At 39.4% G+C, this 22546-nt stretch overlaps 1 protein-coding gene across 1 annotated transcript in view; it reads right to left on the bottom strand.

Annotated features, from left to right (window-relative positions):
* Nucleotides 1–21070, bottom strand: part of maml2 (mastermind like transcriptional coactivator 2) — a 33481-nt gene extending 12411 nt beyond the window's left edge. The window contains exon 1 of the mRNA XM_085430652.1: nt 19795–21070. Within this exon, the coding sequence (XP_085286778.1) occupies nt 19795–20205 (411 nt within the window). The 5' untranslated portion in view covers nt 20206–21070. The remainder of the gene's footprint in view (nt 1–19794) is intronic.
* Nucleotides 21071–22546: the final 1476 nt, after the last annotated feature.

The raw sequence follows: 22546 nt of genomic DNA, 5'->3' as shown, positions 1-22546 counted from the left end.
ATGTAATGAAATGCAAAACTCTGGATGACAATATATAAAAGGTCTTTTAGTAAATCTACCATTTGTATTGATCTAAAAATACTAATTATTCTTCCCCAGGGCAGTAGTTTCAATGGCCTATATTCAATATATATATTCTGTCAGATACAATGACAGAGTCTAAGTGCTGCGACTAAGGCATTACCGCAACACCAGCTAGGCCGTGCCACTGCAGACGTACCACAGGTCACCGACATCGCAGTGACAAGCCGTCACATCACATCACCCATGGCCATGTGGCTCTCAGAGCTCCTGACACTGCTGTCGCCTCTCATCTATATGTCATTCTTAACCACAGAGACATTTACTGAGGAGGACTGAGGGCTCCCCAGATTCAGGAACAATCCTATGCATCGCATCCGACTCTATTTTCCAGTAAAAGGTATCTGTGCGATAAATTTGTGCAAAGCAAGAAATTCTAGATTCAACTGTTCTGATCTTAAAGTTTGTTCACAGTAAATTTTAAAACACCATTAAACCTCCTTCTGTGCAGCACAGCATCCATCCATTTAACAAACGCAGAGCTGGTCACCAGACACTGAGCTTTCCTATCAACTTGGCTAATTGCTAAGGTCCTTCTTCAGCTTAAAGTCTCATTGGTACAATACCAAGTGCTGTAAGTGTGTAATTTACCTTACCTTTATCTTCTTTCAATAGACGTACTGCACTGTTTCTGCTTAAGGGCAGAAAGTGAGAAACAACTTTCACTCTGAGAAACAGCTTGAGGGTGTGGGTGGGTCGACATACTTTAAATCAGAACATAAAAGAAATCGTAACAGCCAAGGTTTAAACCTGCAATAAGTTTTATACAATTCACCCCACCTGGGCTCAGCAGAAACAAAACGTAACCTTGTTACTTTTCTGCAAATTGGCAGATTAGTCGACTACCAAAATAATCTCTAGTTGCTGCCCTACCATTCATATTCCTCTACTTGTATTTTTGATCTAAACTGGACTCTTTAGCTTGTTATGTAGTTGCCATCTGTGACTCTCCATCATTGGTGCTGTGAGAGTAGTGTACAATGGGTTTTGAGAGGTTTTCTTTTTTTGTTTAGAACACCTATGACATCCATGACATTATGTGAATAGTTAACATCAGTAAATTTGTCATCTTTAAATTATCATACTATCACATTGTTTTAATAGGGTCATGTCACACATTGTTGATGTAAACACTCAATTTAAGGGTAGCAATATTTGCAGTAGCTCATTTTGATGTACAGCTTGTTACCACAGAAGAAGTAAACCAGGACTGTGAAGCATATATATATATATATATATATATATATATATATATATATATATATATATATATATATATATATATATATATATATATATATAACTGATTAAAACAGCTTCCATGCATTGTTTTGGTTTAGCTGTAACGGTACACAAGAATGTAACTACTGCGGAGGTGGAAATTTGGACACATGACACAGTAGATAATAAGATGTTTTTAGTTTTTCTGGAAAAAAAAAAAACCTGTCTCTGAACAAGTTAAAGGCTCTTCTAGTTTGTGCTGTAACACTTGTACCCGTTAAAGGCCATTACCAAACAATTTCAAGTACCTTTTCCCCAGCAAACGCCAAACACAAGGCCTGCCTCCGGTCATGCCACAGGAAAAGGCACATAAGCAGGGAACAAGTTCCCTTCCTGTTTTCAAAGATGATTCCTATGGCATGCAGAACCGCTTCCTGCACACTAGGCTCATTTCACCATCTAAAACATCTGGCTGCTCTTTAGCATGCAGCTGCAGCACAGTGAGAGCCAACACTGCCAGTACTGAGTTGAGCAACACACTCCTGTGCCATTCCAGTCATATCTCTGGCCACTACAAAGAAAACCCATTATGTAGCTTCACTGGCTATTGTGCTAACTGTGTATATTATTCAGGACCTGCACTAAGTTTTGACGAGATAATCTTTAATTGCACCATATTTTTTGCCCTGCTTATGCCATATCACTCATCTATTATGATTATGAATTCCTCAATGCTCCCTTTCAAGTGCATTGATTGCAATTCCCAATCAGGAAATAACATTTGTCAATATCTGGTGTGGCTACAGCAAAGTGCTCTTCGGCAGCATTGGTATGGCGATTTCCTAGTGAAACAAGGATCCATTTTATATCCCGTGGGAAACCTGGGCTGAGTGGTTAATGCTGTACTAATGCTGCTTCACTCAGCCAGGCCTTGATAAGCCTCATGCTTTTAGAGAGGAGAAAACACATTTAGTGTTTTAAACCGCTTCAATGGAGAAAGCTTTGAAAAATCCACTAGTTGAAAAGGGTATACTTGTTGAGTTTTGCCATCTCTCTCAGCTTTCGCTTAAATTACACACACATGCATTTGGATAGGCGAGCAGTCACACTAATCTGCACTCATGCTACGAAACAATCCTCTGCTGATTCGGTTTGAAAAGGGACTTAAAAGTAAGAGGAAAAAATAAATGAGTGGGAAGCTTTGTTTCACTCCCACTCCTATCAGTTCTGTTCTGACATTCCAAATAAGGTCTGTGTAGCCCTGCGCTGGTGGAGACGGACACAGAAAACACTGCAGAGCTCACTGACTCCAACCAAGGAAAATGTGTGTGTTTTTGGGAAGACTGGAGGTGGGCGGGGAGGCATTAGGGGATCATGGTGCAGAAAATATGTGACCGTTGCATAAATCTATCATCAGACATCTGACATTTCCCAGAACAACAAAAACAAACCATTACTTAATACCAATATGAGACATATTAGGCTTATACCTTAAAAAAATAAAAAATCTGTCCAATTCCAAACTGTTTTACTTGATTCATGATAACTGTGGCCATAAAAAGAGGGGGAGGGTTTTTTTTTTATATGTAAAAAACAAATAAAAGCATAAAAACTGATTATTTGGAAGGACTTTCCCACAATAAATAAATACATAACTTATCTGAAATCAGCTGTAAACAACTCAAATGCAAAGCTGCAAATGTTGTTGTGAGCTCTATGATCAACTCAACCACACAGACAAAAAAAAAAAAGACAGAATTTGATAAATGTCAACACTAGTTAGAAAAACTATTTCAGTCTGCGAGATAACTACTGCAATGCACTGCAAACACAGGAAACAGTGAACGGCAATGAAGGAATGAAGTCGAGGCTGAAAATGAGCTAAAATGCACTTTTCTTTTGTTTGCTGAAACTTTCAGATCTTAATCCAGATATTCACTCTTAAACCTGCAGAGATTCAGTGTTCCTGCGTTTCCCATAGACAGTGGTTTTCAAGAAACAAGCTCTGATATACCTTTCTAACACCAAAATATCAGACAAATTAAGGAACAAAAGTGAATGAGGTAGAAGTAAATGTTTAAAAGACAGACAGCCTCAGATCTCCGTTTGAGCATTTCAGGACTTTTTTTTCCTAAGGTAAACAGGAAATTGTCCTCTGTTGCTGTCCCAACTTGTAATTTAGACTAACAGTGTGCAAAATAAAACATTTCGTTGAAAGGCTGCCCAAACTGCCTTCCTACAGAGCCCTGCAGGTACTACCACTGTCTTGTGTGGTGGCTGTCACTGTGGAAGGGAGAGTTCAAGATTACAGCAAAGCCTAGATCTCTGCGCAAGTTTCTGCATGCATGCTGCTCTTGTGTGTGTGCAGTCACAGGACTGGTCTAGTAGGCCTTCTATACCAGCGCTTTAGGTCTTGTTACATGTCAGCGCTGGTGAGAGACAGTCTAAGGTAATCTGTCCAAGTGGGAAAAAAAGTACTTTCCCATGATGTGATGGCAGAGGTTCATTCAAAAGGCAACCGTTTTGATTTTAGGCTGATTAGGCAGATTTATGCTGATTGTGACAATTGTGGGAAGCTAAAAACACCTCTGGGCATCCTATCAATCTATTGTCAAAACAGTTCTTAGAAGTAAAATGTCTAAATCCGACTACAACTGTATACAGTACATGTTTACACAAACACAGGAGCCTGGAGACTTTCTCTTAGCCCAACTATAAATACCACTTGTCAAGCCTAATTCTAACCTTGCAACGCTCTGTCCTCATCATACAACTCAATTATTTACATTATTAGGGGTTGCTTTATGTCCCAATAAGTAATAGCTGCAACACTTCCAGATCCTAAAAACATGAGTAATACCTGCACCACACACACAAGCTGCACCCTACAATTTTTATCTCAACGACACAGTCCAATTTCACTGTCTTAAATTGCAGGTAACTGCAGCAGTACTTGTTCTGCTTGCTGGGAGATATGTTACATATAGAGTATATACAAGATGGACAAGGACACTGTGCTACCATTTGTTAGTTAAACCTCAACATGAGGATTTTGGTTATTGCTATCTTTTTGTTTTGAAACTGGATGCGACTGACAAAGTAAGGAACATTGTGTTCTCACAGTATAGACTGATCAGTCACAAGGTAGTCTCACCTCACAACAAACCATTCCTTATCACTCATAGAACTGGGACAATAATTTACAAAATGAGCACTGTGCTGTATTCATTAAAACCAATAAACTTGTGACGTGTGGCGTTCTTCCCTTCTGGCCATTAGAAAGAATGCAGGTGTAAAGCATTTGCCCACTGCCTTCACTCGTTTTCATTTTCCACACGCTGAAGCTACATCTGTCACTGTCTGTGACTGGGAGTTGGAGAATCAATCCAACCAGTTCCTGCAGCAAGTGTAGAACTGGTCCGTGTGCTGCCACACCAAGCTTATAAGGGCGTCAAGATCTCTATCATGTGATAACAGACATGAGCCCATGCTAGTGACACCTGAGTCTTTCTGCCAGACATGAGATTAAATAATGAAAAGCACTGAGGACTGCTGTAGCAGCGATCTGCCAAATTATTTTGTAAGCAGGAGACGGCTTGGTGGAGCAGACAAAATTTCCAAAAGCAGCAGAAATTTGAATACTGAGCCTCTAGCCTCAAGTTAAAGTTGGCTTTGGTAACAAGGCAACCACATGCACAGGTAATCATGTGATCACATGTGTTTGACTAAATCAGTGGGGAGAACTGATGAGTGTTGCAAATTAGATTTAGGAAAGAACATCTCGTAAAACCTACAGTTTAACTGCTACTGAAGTGGAGTTCATCAAGAGCAAACTGCTTTAAATGTTCAAGTAATATCAACTAAATCGACTGAACAATAAAAAAGAAAACACCTCCAGCAAGGGAGCCATGTGGCATTTGATAAAAAGAGCTGAACAGAATCTGCTCCCTATGCCAACTCATAGGCAATATCATAGCAGAAGCTATCACGTGGCAGATAAACTAGTAAATCATAATAATGCCCTGCTACCATAAAGTTGACAGTAGAAACATGTTTTGCATTGTTTCTCCTCACACAGTTATGTAAATATGTGACAATGCTGCCTATATACCTTTATATACTGCAGGTGGAAAGTGACATTCAAACAAAAGGCAATACCTACCAAGCACCAGTGTGATGAGATTTAGGATATCTCACCGTACCTTATGCTGCTGTCACATGAAATTACACCTTGATAGGTCAAGGTTGTGTGCATTGAATGATTCAAATTGCCATCACAGGATATAATATTTGGTCTGGGTGAAAGAGATTATCCTGCTTACTTGTGGATTTCACAGCTCAACTGGCAAGGCGTCTCTTCACTGACTAGACAGCTGTTTTTTTCCTCTTCACTTTGACTACTTCAGGCAAAACAGATGAGCCTGTTGGTACAAACTAAGCCAAGGCAGCACAATTGTTTGGGAAATTCCTTCTTGGCAGGGGAATTAATTCAATGGGAATGACAATGGGATAAACGCAAACAGACATATGTGTCAGTATTTTAATCAGAGCTTTGAAAGATTGTTCCGAGATAATGTACTACTAACAAGAGCATTAGGAAATGCAGTAATAGATCAGTCTATATAATAGCATATCAGTGTATCGGTGTATATTCTGCAAGTCAGCAGTCCACCATGAGGGTTGCTTTTTTACATTAAAAATCTGTGGTAAACACAGACTGTATTGCGAGCAACATTTACTGTAATACGGACAAAGTATTGCATTGGTGTCATTTTATCATCCTTCAGATGTAGCTCTGCAGCTTGAGTAGAGATACATCTGAAGTTACATCTATCAGGAGGAGGGAAAAGTAGCTCAACAGCAAGGCCATTATGTACGAGAACATCGGGCACACAACGAACAAGAAGTCCAGCAGAAGACCCCATGGACCCCAAATCCCAAAATCACATCAGAGGTCTGGGATTATGTGAAAAGATTGAAGATCCTGAGACAAACTAAATCTAGAGATGAATTGTGGCAAGGACTCCAAGACACTTAAATGACCTACCAGTGAAATAATCTGAAAAACTATGTGCAATTGTTCATTTACTTTCTATTTGCTGCCTTGTTTTTTTATTTTGTGGTTGATGCCAAAACCGATTTTAAGGCAAAACAAATTCAGGTCAATATATCAGTCGATATACATATATCTTAGGATTCTATTGAGAAAGGAAAATTATGGGGTTGTTTTCTATACTGAACAGCATACACCCAGATTCCACTATCTATATCGGCCCACAATCTGACCAATACAGTAATTCATTTATTTCATAAACCCCCTTTTAATACCATAAATTTGTACTGTAGCACTGTACAAGTCACATGATAGTGATTACAGAATACATTCTGCAGTAGTCGACAAACTCTTCTCTAAGAGTCAAAGTCAACCTTGCAAGGCTACCTAAGCAGTCTGGAGTTAAAGTTAGGAAACAGTGGTTTATTTAAAGTCAATGAATTTATTACATTTGACCATGCCCGTGTATAACTGAACCGCAGAACACCATGCTGTTAGATTATGGCATAAAAAAGGTCGGCTTTGTTGCCGGATGTGGGAAAAACATCCAATAGACTCTAAAAAAAGCACAGGAAGGAAACTGGGGGTGGGGTGGCAGCGAGTAGCGATGGGGGTGTGGTGGTAGAGAGTGGGAGTGAGAAAGGAATGTTCTCTTCACTCTCTCTTTCTCCTCCTTGTTATCGTGCATGCACACACATAATAACCCCACTTTCTCACTATCAGCTATGAAAAGAATGCAGCATCACGGTTTTTCTCTGCAAGCAGGAGGGCAGGAGAAAGAGCCTTTACTTGCTAAATGATCACTTGCCATGTTCATTTACAAGAACAATCAACCTGCCCCCCGCACAAAAGATAGAAAATGAGAGAGAACTCATTCTAGTAATATTCTACTAAGTGAAGTATTTCATGTTTTGATTTTTTTAACTGTATTTTGATCATATTCTTTCATCTTATTAGAATTTCGTTTGGTATGCTCTTAATACGTTGTACTAATAGCATGTAAAACTGATCCAAAAGTTTAATAATTGATTGATTAATTATCATTCTTAGGCAGCACCTGACCTAACTTTCTGGTACCAAATGCAGTCAGAAATATTTAAGAACTTTTTAAATTGCCACGTGTGCCACATAGAGATGTTTTGCTTTATTTGGATCTACTCAAAGTTAATCATATGGACTTACAGGATACACTTTTTCCTAATTGCAATCTCATCTTCTGGAAGCAACATTCACCATATGGCTTTACCAGATTAAATACACTTTGTATTTTTTAGAGTGAGAACGATAGGATTCAAAATCAAATTTTATTTGTCACACACATAATCGTACACAATACGACATGTAGTGAAATGCTTATTGCTGTACAATGCCTGACCATTAAACTACACAACAGAAATTAAATAGTTATACAAACTTCACAAATTTAAAATTTAGAAATTTGCAGTACAATTTTTTTTTAATCCGCAGTTAAATAAAATTTTTTGAAATTTACAGTTAAATTAAAAAAAAAGGCTAACAGATGTAAACAATAAATTAAGAATTTAACCTAAGAAATAGAGACTAAACTAAGAGTTAAAGGTCAATTATAAAGATAAAAATAGAATGTGCATATAAACAATTTAAGAAAGAAATTATGAGAAGTGTGCAGATAAACAGAGTGTGTGAGAGTCCAGTCATGTCCTACACCTGCTTCAGGGCCCGAATAGCCTGGGGCAAGAAGCTCCTCCTCATTCTCTCTGTTTTGGCCTTAAGGGAGCGGACGCGCTTCACAGACCTCAACAGTGAGAAGAGTCCATTTTTGGGATGGGAGAGGTCCATCATAATCTTCCTAGCTTCGGTCTTGCACCGTTTGGTATAGATGGACAGCAGGTCAGGAAGCTCTGATCGAATGATGCGTTCGGCCGAGCGCACCACCAGCAGATCTCGTCTGTCCTGCGTGGTGCTGTTCCCAAACCAGGTGCAGATGTTTCCCGTCAGGACGCTCTCGATGGTGCAGGAGTAGAAGTTCTTAAGCACCCTCAGTGGCAGATGGAAGTCTCTGAGTCTTCTGAGGAAGAAGAGACGCTGGCGGACTTTCTTGACCAGAGTGTTGATATTACATGACCATGATAGTTCCTGAGTGATGAGGACACCCAGGTATCGGAAGCTGTCCACTCTCCACTGGTGCACCACTGATGATCAGGGGCTTGTAATTCCTTGCCTGCTTTGTACTGAAGTTCACGATTAGCTCTTTAGTCTTGATGACATTTAGCAGGAGGTTGTTCTCCTCGCACCTGGATAAAAGTTTTATAGGCAAATGCAGCAATACTGGACCGTAGCAAGTATCCTTATGGAGAAGAAAATGAAAATACTTGCTTAGACAGCAGGAATCCCCTTCCCGAACTTCCCCTTTTTTATTCCTTTTCATATTTCTTTAAGCAGTAAATACACCAAACTGCTGTCATATTATATATTTTGTGGAAATCAAGGCAATGGCCACAGTTATCCTACATGACTTGAGCAATTTGGCTGACATTAAGCAAAGTCCTACACAAAAATTGAAGTTTAAAGCAGATGTCCTCCAATTCATCATCAAAGTAAGGCTCTTTTATGGCCTGAGTGTCCATTTTAGCGCGAGATTCCATGTCTCTGTTCATAATCCTTCCTGTAGTCCTTTAGTGGAAAGAAAACAGAATTCACTCACTAGTTCTGCAAACAGCAGATATAAGAGTCTCTTTGGAAAACATATTATACATTTAATCCATTTTTAGAATCATCTGCCTCTGGACTAATTTTTTGCAATAGACCTAAAGATAAAGCAAAGTGTTAAGAAGTGTTTAAGGTATGTTAAAACAATACCGTGGAGGATTCAACAGGGCAGGGCAGAGGGAAATCAGAGATCGTCCCCTGGTTTCACATCTCGTCTGTGCGCCTCTAGGCAAGGTGGAGAGCATGCAGGCGCCAAAGCATAGCTCAGCACCGTGACACCTCACCACAGCAGAGCAATAAGGCAAACATTCCAGCTGCCACTTCTCAGCTTTATTGGTGGAGCAGAGGCAAGAAACAAGGCCATCTATGTTCCTCCTCTAAACCTCTATCTGACGCGCTAGTCAAGCTGGTCTAGCAGTCTGAGACGTGGGAAAGTCAAACATGTGATGGGTGTTAACAACAGAAATTTTGGTCTTATACGTTTGTCTTTGAAATAACTGGGTAAATTTATAGGGACTAGTTTGAACTGCAGTTAGACTTTCTTTTAGCAGTTTATGTTCCCAAACCACATCCAAACAAAGTGTTCTAAACAATGAATAATATCCAGGGAACTTTAACGTTAATGGTCATGTTTTAAAGTTCCCACAGTAATTATACCGTTTTATCTAGCTGGTAGCTCCATAACACAGGGCGAAGTAATATTGCTAAACATAAAAATCCTCAAATAAAATCCTGCAATACCACACTGGAATGACTTAACAAGCCAACTATCCTTTATTTCAATGCTAAAATTTAAACCATATGTATGTTTTGCTACATAACTATGATCTAAAAGAGTGTGATACTAGAGAAAAGTAAGTAACTGGTGTAACTAAAAAATAAAATGTAGCTTTCCCTTGTTAAATTTGTTAAATATTTTTATTAAAACTACTGAGAAAAGAAAATTCACATTTTTGATTAAAATAAGGAGATAAAAATGCAATGTGCTGTTTTTTGCATGTGCCAAATTTGCTTTTAATTCTTGATATTAATATCTAAACACAATGCTAACAACATCATCTAAGTTGTTGACTTTCACTTCTCTTGTATTTCACATGTATAATATTCCCCAAAGGACAGCCATAGCAAAGAACAGAACATTAGCACAATGCAAATTGAGTTGAACTATGACTTAGACCCCAGAGCACAGGAGAGTGAGGGATTGAAGAATAAGTGAACGCTTGTGCCTCTTTTCAGCACTCTGCAACTCTGGAGCCTGGGAACTTCAGCAGTTTGGCCGGGCTCTGAGAAATATCCTGAGCTGTAATGTAAACATGCCTGAACTCTGATCTAGCATGGCCCTTCCCCCTCCCAGTTTAACCCAGCATTCTGTGTAAGGGCTTTGCCAGTGACATCAGGAGCCCACTTACTCAGTTCCATAAGAGGGTAATGACCCTGGTGAGAATAGACTCTTGCTGAAAATATAGCTGTTTTGCTATATAAGCAACTGTTGCTTAGCAAACGAGTGAGTTTCGTTCTTTTAGTTCAGCTTCAAATGATTCCATCCAATAAACAGACTTCGTTTTAAACCTATCAAGTATTTTAAGGTTAGACTAAAGAGTTTCAGCAAGGTGAAGAAGAACATATTGTGTTAAGCTGATAACATAAATGGACTTCCACACCCAGTTCACTCATAGCAGCTGAGATAATCAGATCTGTTTACAACAGAAGCTAGAACAAGTCCAGGAAACTCTGACATATCAGGTGGCTGATTGTCAGATAAGTGTGAGAACAGTTGTAGATAAGCTCCTGTTTATCCAAACACAGAAGTGTCGACAACAAAAGCATCACACTTGTTAAAGTTTGCTCATAATGTAACTTCCAAAAACAAATGCTAATATTGCTAGGTTAAAGAATACTCTTTTATTTTTAAGCCTTGTTCTTCTGTAAACAAGGTAACAAACTACTGCTTGTGTTTCGCTTTGAATGCAATTCCTCCCCTCAATTCACTTTCAGTGCACTGCACATGAAATACACCTGAACAAGCTTGTTCCCACAGGGTTCCAGTTTCAGCACTGGGTAGCAAAGTATTGGTGGAAAGACACTCAGAGGCATTACCCCCAACCCCCTCTCCCCCCCACTCACACAATCCTACCCTCCCTTCAATTAAGTCAAGCAGGAAAAACTTGACAAACCTCAAAGAGCTCTCTCAGCAGAAGAAATCACATCAGGCATGAACGGATACCTCTACAAGGCCCCTCTGAAGATACAAAAGCACATAAACATGGTCCTTGCCTGCTAAGTGATTGCCCTAAGCTGGATACTTACTCTTATGTCTAGATTCTAGATGATGAAAAGCTATGAAATATTTGTTTTCATGTGGATTTAATAGCTACAACGGAGCACTAATATATTAGTCCTTCTAAAATTCCCCAATGACTTCAACAGCATAGATGAGATTTTTTGTATCCCGAGGTCGGCATAATGCTTGAAATTTAAACAATGTGTTGGTAACAACTGGGAGCATGCTGAAAGCAGAACTCAACAACAAAGGGATACAGTGGGGACTCTCTAATCCAAACCCTTTGGGAATGGAGGTATTTCGACGCAGTGAAATGTTCACTTGCATGAACACAGTCAGTACCGCGGTAATTTATATTCAGAACATGGAACGAGTATCTACACAAATTCACAAGGGTCTATTGCAGAGTCTAATTTGCTGTTGACATATCAACAAGAAAAATTAAAACAACTATCAAAATGAGATCCGAAAATAGGGCAAAGTGCAGTTTATGTGAATGCATTATATTGCAAGTTATATTTTTGAATAAATATAAACATAAAAGCTGCACCAGGGCTGGGGTTAAAAGGGTGGCTCATGGTGGCTCCGTTATATGCAGGGAAAGATATTGGTTTGATTACAGAAGGAAAACAGCAAGTTTGGAGGTTTTGAAAGATGAACAGTGTTTTGCACCACTGCCACTGTTCAACTTCTTTGCCTTACAAACTGCCAACAAAGGATATGTGAGATGCTGGTATTTACTTCTGTGACTAAGCAAAATTAAACATATTTACTGTTGTAATCAGACTGTATTTTATTAGTTCCATTATCTTGCTGTTAAATCTTGCATGGCTACACTATTATTATGGGGAGCTGAGTCTTCTAATGCATGTTTATTGACATAGGAGGTCTGTACACTAAGATTATTATAACAATCTGATTTTTTTTCTTCATGTGCATTTATTTAGCTTTGATAGCTAATAAAATTTACTGATTTCAACTGTTGGACCCCCCCCCCCAAAAAAAAAAAAAAAAAAAAAAATTCCTAGAAACCCCCCTTTGGTGCACCAAACTGTGAATGCTGCAAAAAATATCCATTTAATAGTAAGATGAGACTGTGGGGGAAATGTGTCTGTTCTGAAACTTATGGGAAAACGCTGACAATTTCTGCTTAATAGATTATTTAAGCACATATGAAAAAATTACCATGGATTAGTTTTCTCTTAAATAAAATGTTCTAATTGAGTGAGATCCACACGTGACGTCACAGCCATTTCTGTAATGTGAAATTAAGCAATAGTAAACACTTATACTGACTTATTATTCATTACTACTCTAAAGATAAATTAGTAGATTCAACACAAAATATATGCCACCAAGGAGCTGATTTTGCAAGGGTGATGCTTATTATATATATATAAAATTTCTACACTGTTTGGATGGTGACTGAAGGTAAAGATGTTACCTTGCAAGCTCTTCTTGACACCAGGGGCCACTTCCAAGGACAGGAAGCACATGTCTATGGAGGAAAGGCTTTTAACCAGCAATGGTTCCATTACAAATAAAGGAAACATTTATCCTAAAAGGTCAGACATTTATGAACCTCGAACAGCAACCTGGCCTACCTGGACTTTGAATGGAGCATGTTCTTCTGAGCATGTACACACTTACATTGAATCAACCATTGAAAAGGATGAGATGGATTTAGTACATGATTTCTGCAGCACTCTTCAAAGACAGGCACTGCCTTCCATAGGCTGCTGAATAAAACATAAGGACGCGTGCGGCAGAGTGGGTTTTGTTTGTGTGTGTATTTGTGTGTCAGTGAGTGTGAGTGGAAGTATGTAGGAGAAGGGGAGTGGGATGAGATAGCGTGAGTGAAGTTCGCTTAAGACACTGCTCCTAGAGATGCCGCATAACCCATGAGCCATAAATTTCTTTGATCTGACACACATCCTGGCTGCCCCGCTAGGTATTTGGAAACTTCTGTCTTTCTTTATCGATAATGTTTTTTTGTTTTTCTTATTATTATTTTTATCTTCTGTGTGCCCTCTGGTAGCATGGAACTGGATAACAAAGTATAAATTAGTCCAGAAAAGAATAAAAGTGTGCTCGTTTAAAGAGTAGAAGGCGCTGCAAATGTTGCCAGGTACAGAGATGTCCCAGATTTACATGCAACTATTTCCAGCACGTTGCTGCTGCATGATACCAAGGTTTGGTGAGCCCTCTCTTGTTTTTAAATCTAATTCTACTTGATTTTTTCCCCTGTTTTAACACATCATCTATTCAATGGGAAGCATAAAGAAATTTGCAGTTACTCATTTATGGTAATAGCCAGGTCATGGTAACAAAAACAAGTTGAATTCTGACCACACTCTGAAAACCTCTTAAAAATTACAAGTTTTTACCTTTCTCTCACACTAAAGGAAGTAGGAAAGGGATCTGATACATATGCCAAACACGAAAGTCTCTTTTTGTTTGTTCCTCATAACTTCCCATCTTTACCATTACAAATATCACCCTTTTCTCTATATCTGCACTGAACAACTTAAAGTGATTTGGTTGAAATGTTCACTGCTCTTCACAATTTACCTGATACACTAGCAACTTACACTCAGCTCACTCAGCTTTTACTGCATCTGTTGTCATAAAAACCTGAGTGTCTCATAGGGCCTTTCTGGGAAAAATCCACTGCTGCACAGGAAGTGATGCATGTTTTCTGGCATTAACAAGATTGTTTGAAGCTGGGTAGTCAGCAGCAGCTACCATGGCTCAACACACCAGATAGAGCAAGCAAAAAACCAAAAACAAAATACTACTAGATCTCCTGGAGGCAGTGACAAATCCACTACAAAAACTGCTTAGCACTTAACACAAAATTGGATGTCTTGGACATCCACTTAAAATTTAATTTGACATATCCAGACATCATCATGCTAGAACTAGGGATGTGCTGAATATCTTGACATCATGACACTGTAAGATATTAAAATCTGCATTTTCAATAAATACACTCACAAAATCAAAGGGATTAATAAGTAAAGCTCCTCTGAGAAATGACACTCATCTGTGAACTTTCTTTGTGCCACTTAGAAATCCGGTGTCTACATAGTCTGTTAGAAAAGGAACTTGTTGACGCTTGTATCCCGCTCTCCCTTGAGGACACAGCAATCACGATCACAAAATGTATAAGTTGTTTAGAATGTTTATAAGCTGATGTTATCCTAAAATATTACCGCAGACTTTAATCTCATGCACAATTTAACCAAAAGATGATACAGTAGCTAATAACTACAAATATAACTACAAATGTCCTAGATTAATACCACCACCACCCCAAATGAGAAGCCACAACATTAGCCTTGTTTGACATTAACATACCACATCCCACTTCCTTGAGGACAAGATGTGCCTAAGTACCTCTACTTAGTGCTGAAAATTTATGAACGGTGCTCTGGAGTGTCCAGAACATAGTGTTACATGTCTCAACTTTTATTGCATAAGACAGTAAATCTGACTGTTTGACTGTAAAAAGGCTGTTTTAATGTTTTTCTATGCAAAAATGTGGGGATCTCTTCTGTACAAGAAGAAACAGGACATAAACCTATATATGAATAGGTCATACATTTGAAAAGACATTACTGCCTTGATTAATCGGGAAACATTTGAGCATATCAAACTCAGTAATACAAGTATATATCACTTTCAACTCATTCTTTCTTTGTTAGATTAAGCTTTTACATCAACCCAAAATCTTTGAATTCCAAAACCTTTCAATCCTCCAAGTTTTTTAGCATTTGAACAATAAAAAGGTACGTTACTAATTTGTTAAATAAATAATATAACTACTCAGTAAGCACCCCACTGACTAAACGGCTTTGTCTATCTTTTAAGAGCATGATGACAATTCTAAAGATATGTCTTTCTTGTAGCAACAAAAAAAAAGTAATAATAGAACATTTTTAATATATTTATTATTATTACCCATAAGTAGAATTGAACCACAAGTTGGACGGATGACTAATCCCAAATAGAAAGAGGAGATTAACAGATGGCTTTACTACAGTATATGGAGGCCTATCTTAATGTCTTTTAATCAGAGCACTATGAGATGCTCAACTCATCTAGCAGCTAACGGTCTGCACAATGAGACAAGCATAATCACATCAGGCTTAAAGTGTAGCCATGCTGTCAATAAACAGCACCCACAGAATTTCCATTCTGCTCTGCAGGGGACTTAAAGTAATTCACCATTCAGACCAACTGGCAGCAAGCTATTTCTAAAAGAAGACTGTAACCTATCCATGACAACATGGAAGTGATCTGTGGGATGAACACGGATCCCTTTCTGCATCCACAGAGTTGGGTAGAGCTATGGGCTTCACAGTGGGTGGCCCCCATGGACCTGGGCTAATTGTTTCACATCACTGCCGAGCCAGGCTGAGATCAGACCACCGGCATCTGATTCAGGCTGTTCAACAGCCAAACATGGTATGCCAGGAAACACAGCACACACCCCACCCCACATTCACACACATGCACACACTATCCACTCCATCATACATGACCACGAATAAGTGCAAGGTATTCCTTTTCTGTGGGATTTTTTTTTAGCAAGCTGTCAATCTGCTTACTGTCAATCTGCTTACCCAGAAGTTGTAGTCTTGTGACAATATTTAAGCTTTCGAAACTCAATAAATTATAAATTCATAAATTTTAATTCTGACCCATGTAGTAGTGCACTAGTAAATAGGCGAGAAACAATTTCGCTGCAAAACCTTCAATTGGCATTAGTGATATCCTAGATGATGCACTAAGTCAAAAGCGCAGTGTTACACAAGCATTTGCGCAAAAGCTACATTAGTTCAAAGCCTAAGAGACCAAACAAAATTTTGATTAGTATTTTTTCTCCTTTCCTGTCCTATTAATCACTCTGCAATCCTTCAGCCTCTTTCAGGGGGTGATGATCTTCAAGTTAAGAACATCATGAAAAGTGCAAACAACCAGTCTTTCCAACCTCTACCCAGCATTCCAATAATCCCTCATGTTTGCCATTTTCATAGTAAAAAGGGTTTCCCTGAGAGCGGAAATTAGCTTCCTTTCCAAGCTTTAAAAATGTCCAAATGACATGGTTTCTCATACCCTCTTTATCTTGTAAAATAAATGTCATACATTTAAAAGTCCAAACAACTACAACTGCCAATTTTTATTCAGTTTGCCAAGGCAATTGTGCCAAATTAGCACACAAAGCCAAAATAATATTTTGGGAATTTGCCTTTATTACAGGACTCACAGTACACAGTCACGGAAAATTGATAGATAACCAGAAGTCATTGGCTAGAGCTGGCTGTGGTTACATGATTTATGTTTCAAACCACTAACTGACCAGTATGACTAAGGCTACAGTTTTTACAAAAAACCTGTATGGCAGACAAACAAGGTCACAAGTGCTTAAAATAATAGGAAAACAGCTCAGCATATGAGCACTTTGTGTGCATGCTGCTCTATGAGTATACTTCCCAGATCTGTCACTACAAGACTGAGTAATAACAAAATCCTCCCTGTGCACATAGCACTGTTAATCACCAGGCATCCTTCGCCTACTGCATTTTCAAGGCCTGTTTGACTTAAAGTAAACACATGCAGGAAATGTATTCAGTGGCTCTAAACATTTATATGGGGACCTTGTGGTTCAAACAGTTTCATGGCCGGCAAATCTATCAAGAAGGTGCTTAGTGAGCCATTTGTTAAACACATGATAATATAACATGGCATTACATGGCATGCTAGTATGCTTCGAGGCTGTATGGTTGTTTGTTAAGCCTTTCATTTTTGTGCTCACTATCTGTATCGTTGACAGACAATGTAAGATGATTGTTGGATCCTGATCTGATGAAACTGAATGTCTGTTCATTGTAATATGGGGCTAATGTTTTGTAAGCTCTACTGTGTGACCTATTTCTGTGCTGAATACATTTTCTGATACAGGTATGAAGGGAACAATTGGAAAACTGGCCATGAAAAGAAACAATCTAAAATATGAATATCCAAAAGCTTTCAATGAGTTCATCCACGCATTAAGGAAAACGATTTTCCGAGTCGATAAGTATGCTCTCGTCTCTTCCTTCAAATTTCTCCAATTTCATCTAAAAGAATATCCTTTGTTAATCTGGTCTCAATGAGCACTGTTGTTAAGTGCTGCTGCTCACTCTGCACTCCCAAGCAGTCATAATCCATTGTGTTGTTTGCCCCTAACTCAGTATACATTTCCACTGCAAATTCCAATGTGAACACTCAATAACACGCACAGATGTGGTCATTTGAGATGTCTTACTTTTTAATTCTGAAGAATGAATTATGGTGAACTCTGCAGAACCCCCATACATATTTGAAGCAGCTTTCAGTTATTATAGCCAAAGATGATAATAAATTTAAAAAAATAAATAAATTGGTGGCAAGAGTTATAAGGATATATATAGACTGTATACATGCAACATACTGGCATTAAACAGGATTTCTGCAAGAGCGGCTGTTGTGCTTCACCCGATCATTATACGTTGCGAAAACATTAACCTCGGGGTTGATATAAACATGTACGCCAGGACTTCATTTCCTCCTCACTATCTTGCTGCACTCATCAGTTTTAAATAGAACATGTTACTCCAGAGTCAAGATCAGTAAAAATGAAACGGTACATGATAATGATGTACCCTGACCTCTTTTAGACAGCCAGTATAATCCATGAAGTTGTGTCTTGTCTCTCATCGTGTTCCACTGCCATGGCTCTACCGATCAGCATGAAAATGTAAAAGCTGAGAGGTAAACTGCATTTTAAACTAACTCTATAAACCACAGAGAATCTGCTTTTCTTGTACGTGAAACATTAATGCATTTTATATTTTTGTTGGTAAAAAATAAAATATATGTATGAAATATTGTTTATTTCACCACATCTAGAAAAAGAATGTCTGCAAGCTTTCAACCTTTGACATTATTGCTTGGGAAGTAATAGGCTAGACGCTAAACTCCCCCATGCCCAGTGAAAGAAAACAACTAAATAAATCTCACATCTCAGTGACTGCTCCCTTAACAGATGCCATACAGGAAGTCAGTCCTATCAGCACTACCAGGCACACAGAAAGCACAGTTAAGTTTTCCTATCCTGCCTACCTATGTCCTATGTGAAGCTTTGCTGTTAGGGGAGAAAACACTGTTCTGTACTCTCAGTGGCACACAAGGTCATGCAACTACTCAGTTCTCAATCTCAACAGAATAACTCAGAAACAAAAACAATTTTAAAAAATGACATAACAGTGCATATTAAATGGGTTAAACAAACCACAAAATGCATCCGCATCCCTCTGTTTGGATCAGCTGCATGGTTGTTATGTTGTCAAGGTTTGCAGTAAATGCAAAACATCCCCATGGCCCAATGACCCCAAAACCATTTCCTCAAAATGGATTGCTTTGCAAACAAGCGTAACGCTTCTGTATCATGCCATCTACCTTAAGGGCCCCCTTAATCAGGAACTTAGAGTTTTAGAACATTTCCTGACTGTTTTTGACATGCATTTGGCTGCCATCTAAGTTTGGAAAAAGCTTGGACTTTTTGTTCATGGATAGTGACAGCAGCGTTATCAATGTAGAAACATTTATTGATCCATTATCGCCAAGGAAAGCTCCCAGCTGATTTTTCACATAGCATAAAAAAAAAAAAAATCTCAGTCTCAATGTTGTGGTCCTTGAGAATGGCCATAACTTTAGGCGTTTCACCCCCATTACAACATACTGGTACCCTCATCATTGTTATCAATTTTGTCATCGCTGCCACAAGCTTGATTGTAATAGTCCTAATTATTTATGTTAAAAAACAAACAACACAACAATATCGGCAGTCTAAGGAGCCTGGAAAGAAAAGCGTCTGGACTTCTTTAGGTTTTCTTAAAGAGGTGTTTCTGGATGCTGAGGATGCCAATGTTCACATTTTGGACAGAGAAGACAGACGGTTTGAAAGAGGAGTGAAAGAAGCCACTGTGAACGGCCATCTTTGAATGTAGGCGCTGGCTTACCACACCAACCGTCTGCCATCTATAATCCAGTTTTGAGATCCCTTCCCAGACGCCTTAATGCCCACTCACATCCTGGGCCATTTGACCTCAGTAAATCACATGATAGGGTGGGGCTAGGTTTCACATTGGGTTCACCGGAAACATTGGCTGATTGTGGCCCACACCCGTTTTCACACCTTGGCTTGTGTGATTAGGTAGAAGATCAATAGGCGCTCCATGACCCTCTTGGGGACACTCCCGTAGGGCTTAAAATCTGGGACAATCCACCAGTTGCTCTTAGAACTGATGAAGCTTCTCGGATGAGAGGTGAATCGTCTTCAAAGAAACTTAAAGAAGTCCAGATGCTATTCTTTCCAAGCTCCATAGACTACGATGACCTGGATAACTGAGAACCTTGACAGACAACATTAACAGCAACTCACCGCTATGCGTGTGGGGATCTTCTGCTCGCCATCTGACCCCTTTTGCTCTCCGTTAGCCCTGCTGTAGTCTGGGGGTTGCTGGTTCGATCCCCGGCTACCTTTTGCTTTACGGTTCCCAGGACCTTGGTGGACTATGCTAAGCAGCTGAAGCGTACTCTCGTGCTCCCGGTCTGTGCTCTCGGCCTGACCTCGCTGATAGCGGTCCGCGCAGGTAGAATGGTGCCTCCTGCACGTCTCTAACCGGGCGCGTAAACGCTCAACTATGGCGTTGTGCAGCTGTGGCACTGTGGAGCCCCTTGAGCTGGCCACCACCGGCCCGTTGCTGACCCCACCGGGCATAGCTCCTAAACCAACACCCAACATGGGTACGTATGTCCCTGCAGCAGACTGAGCGGGGGTCGCTTCTCCCATGCCCGCAGGTCCCTGATAAGTTTATAGACTGAGGTCCACTGTGCTTACAGTGGACCACAGAACGGGCATGGAAGAAAACAAGAAAACGTACTGAAGACTTCCAATGATCCCATGTGAAAAAGAAAAATACTTGGCTGTAGTCTCTGGAGAGGAGTCACTATGGCCTATGATATGTGTTGAAATGTGAGCCAATTATCTTGTCAAACTGGGACTATGATATTATATGATATAAAAGATTAAAGATTAAGATACGCTCCATGTAAAATCATGCTATGCTCCACGTGGATTAAAAACATGCATTAAAAGTCTCAAAGTTACAGAATTGTAGTAGTTTTTCCTCGGGGGATAGGCTCTGTCAGCTTATAATTAAACGTGAAATGATTTACAAACATGAAAGGCTCCGCAGCTGGAATGAATCCGCTCTTGCTTAACGACTGGAGCTCTGCTCACAGATAAATAGGTTATATTCAATATGAATCCCTTAGATAATTCAAACCCACGGCACGCACAACTTCGGTTTCACTGGTGGTACATTCCGAGTAGCTACATTTTCAGCCTACTTTATCTAAATATTGTACCACTCTCGTTAACGCCAAGTCCAAGAGTACACTATCGACTATAAATTGAGTGAGAGCGACCGGCTGCAAAAATAGAAGAACCAACAAACACACGAAATCCACTAAACTTCAAGACTCACGGCATTTTTTTGTTTGTTTCGAAATGAGTCCTTTTCTTTGTTGCTTTCCTTTCAATCCGGATAGGAATCTGGTTGCAAACAAGTAAAAAAAAAAAACCCAGACCCCCTAAACGCAGGCAGTCGTCGCAGAAGCCGACTGAAATCCGTCTCAAATAGTCCATTGACAATCGTTTGTCCGTGTGGTACACGAAGGCAATAGCGGAGCTACTTACACAGACCCTTATTGTACGAACATTCTGCTTTTGACATGAACTCGTATGGTTAAAAAAAGGGGGGTCCAGTGGCACACTCTAGTGGAGAAAAGCCTGAACTTGTCTTGCAAGGCGTGAACGGTGACACGGAGGGAATCTTATAATGTATTTTAAAAATTTGAACACTGTTGTCTAACCGAAGGAGCAGTGAAGGGTCAACCTGGCACCGCTGTTCTGTCTGCCACCTGGTCAAGCTAATCAACTAACACATGTTATCGAACATTTACTCATCCTGTATTTAAAGACACAAATGAAAAACATATTTAGATAATTAACTAAAGCATGAAAAGAATAGTTAAATCCAGAAGTATTCTTTGATCTTTTTTTGAGTTAACACGCAGAGTAACTAACCAAGCGAGCCTACAGAACCGCTCAAATGAGCTGATTGGCTGCTGACATGTTCCTATACTGTTGTCTTATGTGTCTAGCCCGCTATGCCTCAAATCTTTGGTAACTTTCAGCTTTCTGTAAATCTTAAAAGTTGGGTAAATGTACTCAGTAGCTTTCAAATATAACAATCACAAAAGTGCATTCGACTATATTTGTTTTGATTTTACACCTTCTCAAAGCAATTTATTGCCCTTTCATTCATTAACCGGCTGTTGTTTGAAGTTAATCGTATCTGGTTCAGGGGAACGAGATATAGGAGATTAAGATACAGCCACAGAATCACGCAGAAACTCGCTCACACAGGATGCATGTTTCTGTAAAGCAGAAGGAAGCTGCTTGAGCACCCAGAGGAAAACCACACAAATATGGGGAGATCGTGCGAAGTCCACACAGAGTTCAAGAAGAAATCAATTCCGTTCAACACTGAAGCCTTTTCCAAGTGTAATTAGTATAATAAATTAACTATTTGTCTTTGGGGCTGCTTTGATAGCGGCAGACTGTAAGACTAGCGGCCACCAACTTGTTAACCCATACGCATATGATTAAAACCTAAAACGCACTCACGAATCTGCCAACCCACACTCTCCCCTCCCTTTTAGGCCCTTCTTTATGATGGATATTTCATTACCTATATGTATAGATGCCTCCCTCAGTCATTCAGTTAACTAATCTTCATCAGGGTCTTGGCTGACTAAGAAATGTTTTGCTTATTAATCATTTTTATTCTCTTTATGGGAAATGGCATGGCCACCCAGTGGTCATTACTGGAAAATGATCCTGAAGCATAATAACAGTCATTATTTAAGAAGTAGCAGGCTTATTAAAGACGAGGAATCCTGTAGAAACCCTTTAAAAAAATATCTGTATTTCAGTACGATAATCTGCATTTTCCAATTTGGTTCTAAATGCATCTTTGGGCATAACCCAAAGGAGCTTGTCATCTAATGTTTTATTAGTACTTGACTGCAGCTGCTTTCTTTAACAACAGAGGGCAGCATACATT

The sequence above is a fragment of the Copadichromis virginalis genome, linkage group LG14, assembly GCF_057382275.1.
Source record: "Copadichromis virginalis isolate Kocher_CV1m ecotype Utaka linkage group LG14, C_Virginalis_male_GT1.1, whole genome shotgun sequence".
Taxonomy (NCBI): Eukaryota; Metazoa; Chordata; class Actinopteri; order Cichliformes; family Cichlidae; genus Copadichromis; species Copadichromis virginalis.
This window is presented reverse-complemented; position numbering and strand designations above follow the sequence as displayed.